Genomic DNA, 13588 nt, shown 5'->3' on the forward strand with positions numbered 1-13588 from the left:
AAGCATAACATACATGAAAGAGTGTATAAATAAATAAATGAGTGTGTGTGTGTGTGTGTGTGTGTGTGTGTGTGTGTGTGTGTATATATATATATATATATATATATATATATGTGTACAATTTTTCATAAAAAAAATTTAAAAGAGGAAAATATATTCTCCCACAGTCACAGCTCTTCCCCAAAGATATATGATGTTTTAATTGTGATTGGTTTTGTTTCTCTAGAGCTAAACCTAATCTTGGGTATTAGTTGGTTTCTTTAGATTTGTAAAGAATAGCACCCCTAGTGGCCAGTGTATGGTTTATTGCATTCATGAAGTAGGATATATAAATCCAAGATGACAGTGAAAAGAATCTCTCTGAGTGCATAGGCTGCTGTTCTAGGGATCAGTGTACGTATTGCAGGATTACCTAACAGGAGCCTAAGTGAATGTGTATACGGTTTAAATTGTAAAGGGCCGTAAAAAATGCCACAAAATACGCTGGTTGCTTAAAAAAACGGCTGAAAATCAGGGGCTGTTTTCGCTTTAACACAGCTCCATATTTTACGGCTGTTTTTGGTTTGCCGTGTGAACATACCCTTAGGCTGCACCAGATTTCTATAAATGTGAGAGTCTCCTAATCTGTTCATAGGGCGCCTAATATGATACCATGATGGATGATGGCAGCAGTCAGGTTGTGTCTTTCTTTATTGGATTTGCATAAGACGAGATGAAATATATGAAATTGTCACATAATGAAATACTACATTGCTTTTATGGTTTGTAAATTATGAGAGAGGATACGGTGAAGTGTTCATTGATTGTTTATGAACTTGTTTCGCTCTTGGTTTGGTATATTGTTGCTATAGCGACAAGCAAACGCTGCTTTCTGTTTCCGAACATGTAAACAGTGTAGGAATTCTAGTACAACTTATTGTTAGCTGCAGAAAATGTGATGCTACTTTCTGCAGGTTGGCATATGTTAACATTCTAATTTTTTTAAATACATTTTTCTATATTTTTTCTCAAATTATTTTTCAAGTTGACGTTGTTATTTATTCTGTACCATAATCGTGTAGAAACTGCTCTTTATTGCTCAATAGATTCCCACTCTCTCTTTGTCCATGGTCCATCCTACACTTCTTATCTAATAAGATGTAGAGGTTGAAGGCCCTATTACACAGGCCAATGATCGGGCAAACAAGCGTTTATATAAACACTCCTTTTCGATCATTGTCCTGTGTAAACAGGGCAATGATCAGCCGATGTACTGCCGACATGATGAGAATGTATGTCGACGAATGATCGAAGTAACAATCGCTCATTCCCATACATATGCAATCATTGCTCCTTGTGAAAGGAGCAAACGAGCGGCGATCAACGAGCAGTCTCGTTGATAGGCACTTGTTTTCACTGGCCCATATCGGCCCACAGCGGCAAACGCAGTCATACTCACTCTTGGCAGGCTCTTTCTGTCTTTGTACTGCAGTCCACACTGGCGCGCTCTTCTCCTCTTCAGGCTCTGTTGAATGGCCGTTACTCTGCTGTGACATGCTGCTCACAGGAATAAATCTAGAGGGGGGCACAAACAATGGTGCAACACACACTAATAGCCACATAATCAGAAAATATAGGATGGGGGCAGTGTACGCATCAAACCCCAGATCAGAGCTCAAAACACACTACTGACTTAATTCAGACCTCAGACCACACCCCTAAATAAATCAGATTTCAGAACAGACCCCCGCCCCAAAAAAATAATAATTAACCAGACCCCAGAACATCACCTTTTATTAAATCAAACTTCAGACCAGACCCCCGTAAATAAATTGGACTCCAGACCAGATTCCGCATTTACTTACTTTTCCTTTCTCCCAGGTCCTTCCTTCTTCAGGTGCCACCGCTGGCCAGTGAGAGGACGTTGTGTGCGTTGACGCACAGTATGTCCTGGTGCTGTTTGCAATCAGAACCCAAGCGGTCAGAGGAGAAAGGAGCGAGTAGTGCTAAGTAAATGAGGGCAAAAATAACCTGGGAGCGGTGGGGATGAACACGACGGCGCAATGTATTGGATTGGGTTTGCATGTTGCAAATCAAACCAATAAATATCAGCCTGTATAAAAAAAAAAATATCTTCATATGCGCCTGGAGGTTCCAGACTTGTCTGACCCCCCGTGTGTGTGCCACTGATTATATATATATATATATATATATATATATATATAGCAAATTTTTTTTATGGGACAGTTCTTTGCAAAATATTTTATAATGCCAATGCCATGGAAAACAATGAAGAACAATTCCAGCTGTTGGCAAGAAAAATCAAGTCGTAACAGTAAGAAGCTGAATTACAAAAATAAAAATCCAGAGTTCATTTATATTTTTAACTGCTCATCTCCTGTTGTCTTCTTTATATCAGGCTACTATTATAAATGTGCTTGCTTGCTGCATGTCAAACAAGCTTAATAATATGAATCAAATCGGCAGTGAGCTTCCTGGCAGGAGCGAAGTCTGTACAGATAATTGAATACATTTGTTTCTGGTTAGGAGTATGTGTCTCCGAGGCAAATTGGCATTTTCTTTTTGTGAGACAACAGACAGTCATTAAGTGAGTTTTGATTCTACATGTAGATAGTTATTTTCTTTCTTTAGCTTGGAATACTAGGCTAGGATTATGAATTCCATTTTTCTTTTTTAATGTGCTTTTGCCATTTCATTGCAGGCTTCATTCATGTATAAATATGCTCGAGCCTTTCTTGTACTCTACTCTGTACTTTAGACTCTCTCTAAGCCTAAAATTTAAATAGCTGTCCTAGAGGATCCAAACCTCAATGTTGTTTCCAGTCGGTTACAGTGAAATTCATAAGCCTAAATAAAAGTAGGACAAATGTTCTGCCATCATTTAAATATATTTAATTTACAAGAATAAATTACATGAGTTTGAAAATGTAAACAGAAAATTCAATGGAAATATTGTTTTTGAATAATCCTTAAAGGGGTGTTGTGAGATTAAAATAACATGGCTGCTTTCTTCTAGAAACAATGCCACTCTTGTCCATGGCCTTAGGCCTCATTCAGACGAGCGTATTTGTAGTCCGCGTGACGGCTGTTAAAAACATGGCCGTCGCACGGACTCATGTACTTCAATGGGGCGTGTGAAGGGTCCATGAAAAAAATAAGACATGTTTTATGGTGACATGTTTTATGGTGCTCTAGTCTATGGGGGATGCGTGATAATGTGTCCCGCAGGGGTGCACCTCGGACGTGTAGAAACGGCAGTTTGCTACGTTTGTCTGGATGTAGCTTTAGTCTGATATTACAGCTAAGCCCTATTCTCGTGAATGGGGCTGAACTGTAATACCAGCCACAGCCATGAGCAAGAGTGGTGCAATTTCTAAATGAAAGCAGCCATGTTTTATTTACCAGATACACCCCCTTAAGGGTGTTTTGAAAAACTAATATTTGTGAAAATCCTAGGTAGCTGGTCATTATATGATAATTTTCTCTAATAAATGGGATGCAGACCAAGTTTTTGCATCAGCGCTGCATATAAAAAGGGTCCTCGAAATTATTGTTTTATGTCCACCTAGGGGGCATAAAATGTCACCAGTCAAAGTCAATTTATCATTTGCATAATCTGGCACCAAATTCAGCAAAGATAGCCAATTAGGGGAAATTGGACACCTTAAATTCTGCAAGCTAGCGGCTCTAAGGGTCTAATATGTTTCTGATTTGTCAAGAGCAATCGCCCCCTTTCTCTGAAAGATGTTTTTTGATTGAGGCCAGAGGCGCAACTATAAGGGGTGCAAAGGATACAGTCGCACCTGGGGTATGGAGATTAAGGAGCCCAAAGGTCCCTTTGCCCCATATGTAGACACCAGTACTGTAAAAGATCTGTGATAGTTGGGGTGGGGGGGTGGCGCTGTTTTAAATTTAGTATGGGGACCCAGGAACTTAAAGTCACCAATTTTTTATATTTCTCTCTTTTTACAATGTAAAACACTTCCCAGAGTGAACTTGTCTTTATGGATATTGTTAAAGAATACATATATTATTTTTTTTTGTGCGTACTAAGCGATGCATTTAATGAGCATAATACCATTTATTATGGCTGTTGCTATAACTGGGATCACAGCTCTAATGTTAATGACATGCAGTGAAGTTTTTTGCTCAGGTAGATTTTCCAAGTTCACCGTCTCTTCATTAAGCTGCAGGTTTATCCCAAATTCTTCTGTATAAGCAGTTAATTAATGAATAGCGTAATGAAGGTTGTCAGCTATTCGGAAGAATGAAATATGATGCAAAACTGAGCATATTTGGCAGCGGCTGTTGGCTTCATCATTTTTTCTCTAATATATCTTGGGTGCATGCATGGAATAATTTAATCAATGTTCTAATTAAACAGTTCTAGAAAATTACATTTTGCAAATTGCTTCAAGGTGATTTTGGTTTACAGATTAGCATATATTGCATTAACAATTATATTTTTAGTTGAACAGTAGTTTAACTAAGCATTTATTAATTACTCATTATTTGTATAATGCCAACATATTCCTCAGTGTTGTACACTGAATGCTCTCACATTGAACCCTCACAATTTTTTTAAAAAAAAAACATGTAAACATAGCGAGAACATGTCATTGTCATGAGGCTATGGCCTTGGTCAAATTTGAACCACCCGGAAACCCCAGTGTGCGGCAGCAATGCTGATCCCTGAGTCACCCATAAATACATTCAATATTAGAGAGCTAATAGCTCAGGTGCCATTAATCTACGTGAAGAGAAGACAGGACATAGGACCTGGTAATCGTGAATCCGGCCAGTGAAATCCTGATCCTCGACAACTTCTATTAGTTAAGGGATTACTCTAACACTGTGAATCGGATTTAAAAAGGTAGGGTTTATGCAAATATGCTTCAAAAGTGGGTCTTCCCAGTGCTTTAGGGGCATTCCCAGGCAGACCTGGGCCAGAGTTTAAAATGTCCTGATTTTGGGGAATTAGATGGCATTTGCAGATAACTTGAAATGAGGACAACTCAAAGATAATGAGTACAAATATAGAATATACTACTCAAATGTTCAGATCGTAAGGGCACGTGTTCAGACGCATTCATTTATTTCTGTACATTTTTAGGAAAGTTAGTTCAGACGTTGCAGAAAATTACTTTGCGGCAATTAGGCTGCGGTGCGGAATTTTCCCTCCGCAGCATGCTCTGTCTGTTGCGGAGAAGAAGCGGAATTTCACTGCGGATTTCAGCCTTTGAAATCTGTGGCAAGTCCGCTGTGATATCTGCAACGTCTGAATTACCTCTCAAATATGCAAATGTTGGTGCAGATTCGTTGCGTAATTGCCCCAAATCCGCACCAACATTTGCAGCGGAAAAATTCTGCCACGTGTGAACGTGCCCTTAGAGTTTCCGAATATGTGTCATTCATGTAGTATCAGATTATCATAATGACTATATGATAGCATTTAGGATCACATTATCACCAACTAGCACTAATTACTGTACTAGACCTTACCAAGTATAGGCTTCTTGGATTAAATAAACAATTGATTTATTAATTCCTTCACTAAGGTGGATATATTTTTCTTTTCCTCACAGTTCTAAGAGACGACTTCAGACAAAACCCTTCAGATGTCATGGTGGCGGTTGGAGAACCGGCTGTGATGGAATGCCAGCCACCTCGTGGTCACCCAGAACCCACAATATCCTGGAAGAAAGATGGAACGCCAATAGATGATAAAGATGAACGGATAACGGTATGCAGAGTTTTCTTTCAATCTTCTGTGATATAAATTAGTTGGTGTTTAATTGGAAACAATTATTAATTTCTTTATATGTCTTATTTTTCTAGTGCTTGACAAGTTTGTACTATAATAGTTTTTTTTAAAACATTAGGGCCATAGAAATATAATACAGCAAAGTTTTGTCTTAAATATTAACATTTAACCCATTTTCGAAAGCAAATTAGCAAATTCACGGGGTCCCATATAATACAGTCCGTTACATCTGTTACATAAGTGACATGCAGTTTTGTCACTGAACTTTAGTCTTTTAAGACTGGGCCTATATGTTGTGCCCCTCTATGCCACACTTAGGTCCAGAGTGCTCACTGATTCCCATACCTATTATACACCATCTTCACATGACAGATACGTGAAAAAACATAAATGGTTGTCCGGTTTCCGTAAATTAATGTTATTTTTTATATAATTAAAAGTTGTACAATTTTCCAATATTATTTCTGTATTAATTCCTCACGGTTTTCCAGATCTCTGCTTGTTGTTATTCAGTAGGAACATTCATTGTTTACTTCCAGGGACACAAAGTCACTAAGGTTCAGGGACACAGCTCTGATACACATACTTACATGGCCTGACATGGGCCACTTAAACGAGCGCCGATCAACGAGACATCTCGTTGATCGGAGCTTGTTTGCTCCTTTCACAAGGAGCAATGCATGGGGACGAGCAAACGTTACTACGATCATTCGTTCTCCTACATTTCTATCATGTAGGCGGCACATCTCCCTGTTTACGCAGGAAGATGAGCTGCCGACAACAATTATATTTCTGGCAGCATAAACTATACAATTAGCCTATGAACGAGTGTTTGCTAAATCACGAATAAACCATTGCTGCTTTATAACTATTATGTTTGAATCAATCCCTAAACATTTGGTTGTTGAGGCTACAGAGTCGTGAATCGTACACACTACAAATAATTGTATTTTCGAATTTGGTGGTAAATTTCATAGGGAATCAGACACCATGGGTGCATCTAAATGTATTGCTGTGTGTGATTTCTTTTCATTTTATGTATTTCCTTGTGGTGTGACAAATTGTATCATGTTTTAATATCATTTATCTTGTCGTGGTAACAAATGGACTCCTCATGGCATAGGACTTCTTACCAAATTTAAAGAGACAGACCATCAATCAGCATTTACAATGAATGAGCAGTGTGACTTCCAGAATGTACTTGTAATAAGAATTCTATTGGAAATCTGAATTCCCTTCTCCTGGGGACAGCCTACCTAATTTGGTGCCAATATTTTTTATTTCTAACTATATTTCACTCCAGACTTGATGCAATTAAGTCTAAAAATGTGTAACTCTGCTGATTGTTGATAATTATTTTTGATTATACTAAAACAGTGTAACAAGATGGTAATCCATATGCTTAGGAAACGGCAGACTCTAATACTGGGCTTTTTTTCCGCTTATGCCATCTGTTCTAGAATTAGGAACGGCATTATTCTGTTTTGCTGATAAAGGACAAGTCACTGATTTGTAGTTTTTCAATCATTTTAATTAAAATATGTGCTGCTTTGGAGAATCCTGGGAAATTTACTAGTGTATATATCACCACAGTAGACACACCATTTCTTGACTGGTTTATAAATATGTAGGATCGGTATACTTAGATAAATCAAAGTCCTACAAGTCTGAAGTGAATGTAAAATATGTGTTATTCTGCGGGATTGGGGGTTTTATTGGATGATATTCCATTGTGGATTACCTTGCTTCCTGATGACTGGATTGCATTATAAATAAAGGGCCTATTACAATAGAGATCATTGATCCTTATGGCAGCAATATAAAGCTGGCCATACACTAGAGATTTTGGACAGGCAAAATAGGGAGATTTTTAGACAATTTTCTGCTGACTGTCGGAGCCTTTTTCGTGACACAAATGAGTGGGACAGATGCCAAAAAAAGACAGATATGTGTGGACAAGTTGATCTGCCGTGTTGGATTTTTTGGGTCGTTGTCGGATGCAGTTGGACAGATCTGCATCCTATCAATAGAAGCCCAGTCAAGACCACAGATCTAGGTGGATATCGATTGGTCGCTTTAACTTATGGCGTTGTTGTCCAGAACTACAACCTGTCTTGTCCTTCTACACAATAGCTAAAGAAAGTACAATACACTAAGGACAAAAGCATGGATAGTACAATTTTAATATACATTAATTATAGTGTACAAATTCTTTATACCTGCCTTAAAAGAATGCTGGATTATCTGATTTTCTGGTTTATCAGATGGTCATAGACTAGTGCTCTGCAGTATTCTTGTCTTCTTTCTACATGTTTAGTACGTCTTTGTTAGGCCTCTACTTTGAACTATTCAGAAAATATTTAGATTAATTATAGAGGCCCTTTGGCTAATGTTTATGACGCTGCATGTTTGTCACCACGTGCTACTGGATAATTTTATCACCGTTTATCAAAGATAATAAATCCGACCGCTGAAACGCCAACTGATCACTAGAATGGGGTACCCCATCACAAACACGGTAACACTGAGTTTATATAGAGATGCGGTGGAGCATGCACTCTATACAACACTATGGGAGTTACAGAAACCGCTGAGCGCTCTCACTCGGTTATTTCCATAACCCTCCGAGTCGTATGGAGCTGCACCGCACTTGCTCAACTGTCGCTTCATACACACTCCTCCAGACCATGGGTGTGATGGTGGGGAACAGGGGTCCCATGTTCTAAAGATCACGGGAGTTCTAGCGGCCAGACCCCCACCAGTTTAACACTTATCACCTGTCCAGTGCATAGGTTACAAATGTTATCTCCTGGAATACCCCTTTAAATAATATATTAGATATTTGCATAAGTAACAGTTACATGATTTAACTTTCCTTTTTTAATTGCTATTATAAGCAGGAGCACTACAATACCCCCCCCCCCCCGAGCTATCGGAAAGTTTTGGATGAAAGCTATATGACGACAAAGTAAGGCTCTGTTCACATCAGTACTTTGGTTTTCCGTTGCTCTTCTCCGTCATAGGAGCAGAACAACAAAAAAACAGATGTAGCGGATCTGTTATACGACGGACACTAATCGTGCCTGGTGGAACTCATTGACTTTAATTGGTTCTGTCAAGGAGCCCGTCGTTTTACCGGACAAAATATTGCAGCATTTCTCACCGAATCTGCGACGGAGATGTCAGAACAGCCTACTGCTCACTAGAGATTCCTATATTCTGCTGACAGAATTGACAGAGCAACCTTAGGGCGTTTGAAATTTCCCGCTACCTTGTAACACATGTTATTATTGGATAAACCCTATGCCTAAGGCACATCATGTATTTGTTGCAGATTTTAGTGCAGATTTTTGAGCCAAAGCTAGAAGAGGTTTTAAAGGGAATGGGAAATATAAAGTAAGAACTTATACTTTTCTTTCCTCCTGGATCCACTTCCGGCATTGGTTAAAAAATCTGCATCAAAATCTGCAACAAATATGCAATGTGTGAATATTAAAGGGATGACAGCAACCTTATATGATAGAGAATTGCTATTTTGCAACTCCCTTATACTTAGTAGATAAAAAGTAGTTAAAAAGTAAGTATTAAAATCCCTATATAAAAGGCAAAAAATAATAAAAAACAGAACTAGTCTATCTCATCTTTAATGTGGTTTGGTGTCTGCTGTAATGAGGTTAAAAAGTGTTTTTCCCACCTGCTAGAACAAAGACAAAAGTGAGATCAAAGGCAGACATGTTCTGCTCCACACCTGTACAGTCTGAGGGCTTATAGCGTTAGTAAAATTCGGATTTAACTCCTTGTAAGCATGGGTTTCCATCCTTTCTTTTGTAATCTTGTTTGACACTGAGGGTCATATTTGTTAAGTGATAAGAAGTGAGACAGAAATGAACAGGTAGGAAGGGTTAAATAAATAGGGCAGAAGATTACTACTGAAACTTGGTAAGTAAACTCTGTAACATTGGCTTTGTGTGCTGAATAAGAGCAAATATTCTGTAGTAAACAGCCTGTGAGATTGTCGCTAGTAAACTAAGCCATGTGGAAATAAGAGCTTTTTGTGCTTTTAATTTTTTGGTATGTACCTTTAGGCCAGGATCACACATGCAGTTTTTGACAATTTTTTTTAGCCAGAACCAGAAGTGGACTAAAGAAAAAACTGATGCATCTCCTTTCTTTTGTGTCCATGACTGTGTTTGGCTAAAAAAAAAGGGCCAAAATCTGCATTAAAATTGCATGTGTGTGAGATCCTAGACTAAGGGTCCTCTTACATAGCCCGACATGGGCCCTGAAAACGAGCATTCATCAACGAGACAGCTAGTTGATCGGCACTCGTTTGCTCCTTTCACAAGGCGAAATGATTGGTTATGTATGGGGATGAGCGCTTGTTACTACGATCGCTTGTCCCCATACATTTCCATCATGTCGACAGCACATCTCCGTGTTTACACAGGGAGATGTGCTGCCGACAACAATAATAATTAATGGTGCATAAACAAGAAGGTCAGCCGATGAACGAGGGCAATGATGGGGAATGAGCGTTCACATGACCAATTATTGGCCCGTGTAAAAGGTCCTTAAGAAACATTTACGCTAAAATGAAAAAAAGTATAGTTGATTTTCATGTTTCTGGAAAAGATAAGTGACAACCAATATGGCCACTATTACAGCTCCCACAGGGATTTTTATCCAGCTTTCTCAGCCTTTTAAGTGATTAACCTCTATCTGTCGCACCACAACATACTATTGCGTCGTTGTGGTGGGGGTGATGTTCGAAGCACGCTCACTCGCTGAGCCTGCTCCGTACGAAGCGGGTGTCAGCTGTGTGATACAGCTGACACCAGGAACTAATGGCCTAATCGCGCTGTTCCCAGACATTTAACCCCTTAGATGCTGGGATCAATCACGATCGCAGCATCTAAGACATTAAAAAGAAGGGAGGGCCCCCTCTGACATCCCACCCGGAAAGCGATTGGGGCATGCCGATGTTTGAAAAAAAGTTTAATCAAGCTTTTAGTAGTGTAAATATATATATATGTATATATATATATATATATATATATATATATATATATGTGTATATTTATATATACCGTATATGTCGGCGTATAAGACGACTGGGCGTATAAGACGACCCCCAACTTTTACCCTTAAAATATAGAATTTAAGATATACTCACCATTTCGTGCAGGAGCGCTTCACTATGGCCATCGGCGGCAGGACCCAGGACTCTGTCTCTTTGAACTCGCGCATGCGCAGATAGGCGAGGTACATGATGGGGTTAATTACTATTAATGTGAGGAACATGGATGGTAAATTCATCGCACCTCGCGCCTCACATTAATAAGTGAATGAAAGCCGTGTTTATTTCATTTTTTTACAGCGTACACATCATAAATGATGCAAAAACATTGTTGTCCGCGCCATTACTGAATGTGTGTATTTTATGTATTGAGACTTATTTTAATGTTTATTGTAAAAAAGGTGAAGGTGTATTTTTTTTAAAATGTAACCATACTTTGTTTTTACTTTATTTTTAAACTTTAATGTACTGACATATATCAGATATGTGCCAGTACATTAGCCTGTGGACGGATAGCACACAGGCAGTTGTTAGGACATACTTGGGTATATCCTAACAACAAGAGATATGGTCAGACAGCCCTGGGGTCCGTCAATAGACCCTGGGCTGTCTGCCCATATATGGTATGGCCCTCGATCGCGTCACAGGAATTCCCTGTGACGCGATCCAGGGGCATCCCCCCTTCTCACTTTCCCCTGAATGCTGCAGTCAGCTGTGATCGCAGCATTCACGGGAATAACGGCGGAGATGAGAGGTTCTCTGATCTCCGGCGTTATAGAGCGGGGCTGCGGCTGTGTAATACAGCCATTGCCCCGCTCCTGACAGGAAGTGCGCGCGCGGTCAGCATGAGGAGATGCGGCCGGCGCTGCACTAATGAGCGGCAGTTCAGGCACTGAAGACAACATGGGGGTGCTTTGTAGCGCGCCCGCCATGTTCTGTCTTCAGTGCCGCAGATCATTAGTGCAGCGCCGGCCGCATCACATGATGCTGACCCCGCGCGCATATGTCAGGACTCAGGAGCGGGGCTGTGGCTGAATTACACAGCCGCAGCCCCGCTCTCATAGTCATGTGTACTATACTGAGCTGTGCGGCTGCAACGTGCATCCCTAATATCCGACAATATCCGGCATATAAGACGACCCCACACTTTTGACATTTTTTTAAGGGTGTAGAAAGTCGTCTTGTACGCCGATATATACGGTATATATATATATGTATATTAAAAGTTAAAAAAAACCTTTCCCATTTTTCCTCTAAGGTAATGTAAAAAAATAAATTGTGTATTGCCGCGTCCGTAAATGTCCAAACTATTACAATATACCATTATTTTACCCGCACAGTAAATGCCATAAAAAATTAAAAATTAAAACGCCAGAATCGCAGTGTTTGGAGGCTGTAATGGTTGTCACCCTGATTTCCACAAACTAGTAAATGGCTTAATAGAATGATCATTTTCGTCAATAAGGGTTATAGACATAAAAGGTTTCTCCGCGATGATCCTACTAAACTTCAACAGGATCAATCAGAGATCTCTATAGGAGCATCTCCCATTGAGGGTTAAAATCATCCAGTAGGTTGGATTTCAATCTGTCCCATCCTTTACTCCTCCTGGAGACAATCGTCAGCCACTTATCTCTATGGTGTCCGGTCTGATAGCTATCACATGCTTGCTTTTTTTCCGGTCGGGGGGCCCCTAAGTATATTCTAAGGAACACTAGATTCAATGGGACCCTGGTTGAGAATCACTGCTCTACACAATGGCTGCCCCTTTAATGGAAAGTTTAGCATTTTTTTTGGAACGAATGTCAAGGGACTTTTCTTACTGATTGTCTTCTCGCAACTACTCACATCTATCTAATAGTTAAAGAGGTTTGACCTCCTCTGTCCAAAAATCTGATTTTGAGATCAGACATTATAAGCTGTGGAGCAGCAGGACATTCCTGGCTGAAGAGTGTGGCACATGATTGAATGCCAATGTCATATGATGTCCTCTTCGGGTAGCATCATCCACAGCTTAAGTGTCTTTTTGTCTTTGTACACAGTACAGCACTTTATTTTACCAGTGTTCGTGAATACTGAGAATTTTTTTACCACGGTTAAATACAGATGATAATTGTAAAATATTTCCCTTTTCCATCATGTGAATCATGTTTCTCATACTTTGAATACATTTTTGCTCATAAATCTTGTATAATACAATAATTTCTTAAAGAGGCTCTGTCACCACATTATAAGTGCCCTATCTCCTACATAAGGAGATTGGCGCTGTGATTTAGATGACAGCAGTGCTTTTTATTTAGAAAAATGATCTATTTTTACCACGTTATTAGCGATTTTAGCTTTATGCTAATTAGTTTCCTAATGGACAACTGGGCGTGTTTTTACTATTGACCAAGTGGGCGTTGTACAGAGGAGTGTATGACGCTGACCAATCAGCGACCAATCAGCGTCATACACTTCTCTCCATTCATTTACTCAGCGCATAGGGATCCTGCTAGATCAGTATGTGCTGTCTTATACTAACACATTAACATTACTGAAGTGTTTAGACAGTGAATAGACATTCCTTCCAGCCAGGACGCGATGTCTATTCACAATCCTGGCACTTCGTTAACGTTTCTGTGGTACTTACAGTAGAGCAAGTGTAATCTCGCTGTAACTTGTCATTTACAGCGTGATCTCACGAGATTACACTTGCTCTGCTGCAAGTACCACAGAAACGTTAATGAAGTGTCGGGATTGTGAAT

At 39.5% G+C, this 13588-nt stretch overlaps 1 protein-coding gene across 3 annotated transcripts in view; it reads left to right on the top strand.

The window, feature by feature from the left end:
- ROBO1 (roundabout guidance receptor 1) overlaps positions 1–13588 on the top strand; it is an 890328-nt gene that overhangs the window by 761935 nt on the left and 114805 nt on the right. For all 3 annotated transcript variants that reach the window (XM_075854473.1, XM_075854474.1, XM_075854475.1), the window contains one exon: positions 5586–5743. In XM_075854473.1, the coding sequence (XP_075710588.1) occupies positions 5586–5743 (158 nt within the window). The remainder of the gene's footprint in view (positions 1–5585; positions 5744–13588) is intronic.

Source organism: Rhinoderma darwinii, chromosome 2 (genome assembly GCF_050947455.1).
Source record: "Rhinoderma darwinii isolate aRhiDar2 chromosome 2, aRhiDar2.hap1, whole genome shotgun sequence".
In the NCBI taxonomy this organism is placed as follows: Eukaryota; Metazoa; Chordata; class Amphibia; order Anura; family Rhinodermatidae; genus Rhinoderma; species Rhinoderma darwinii.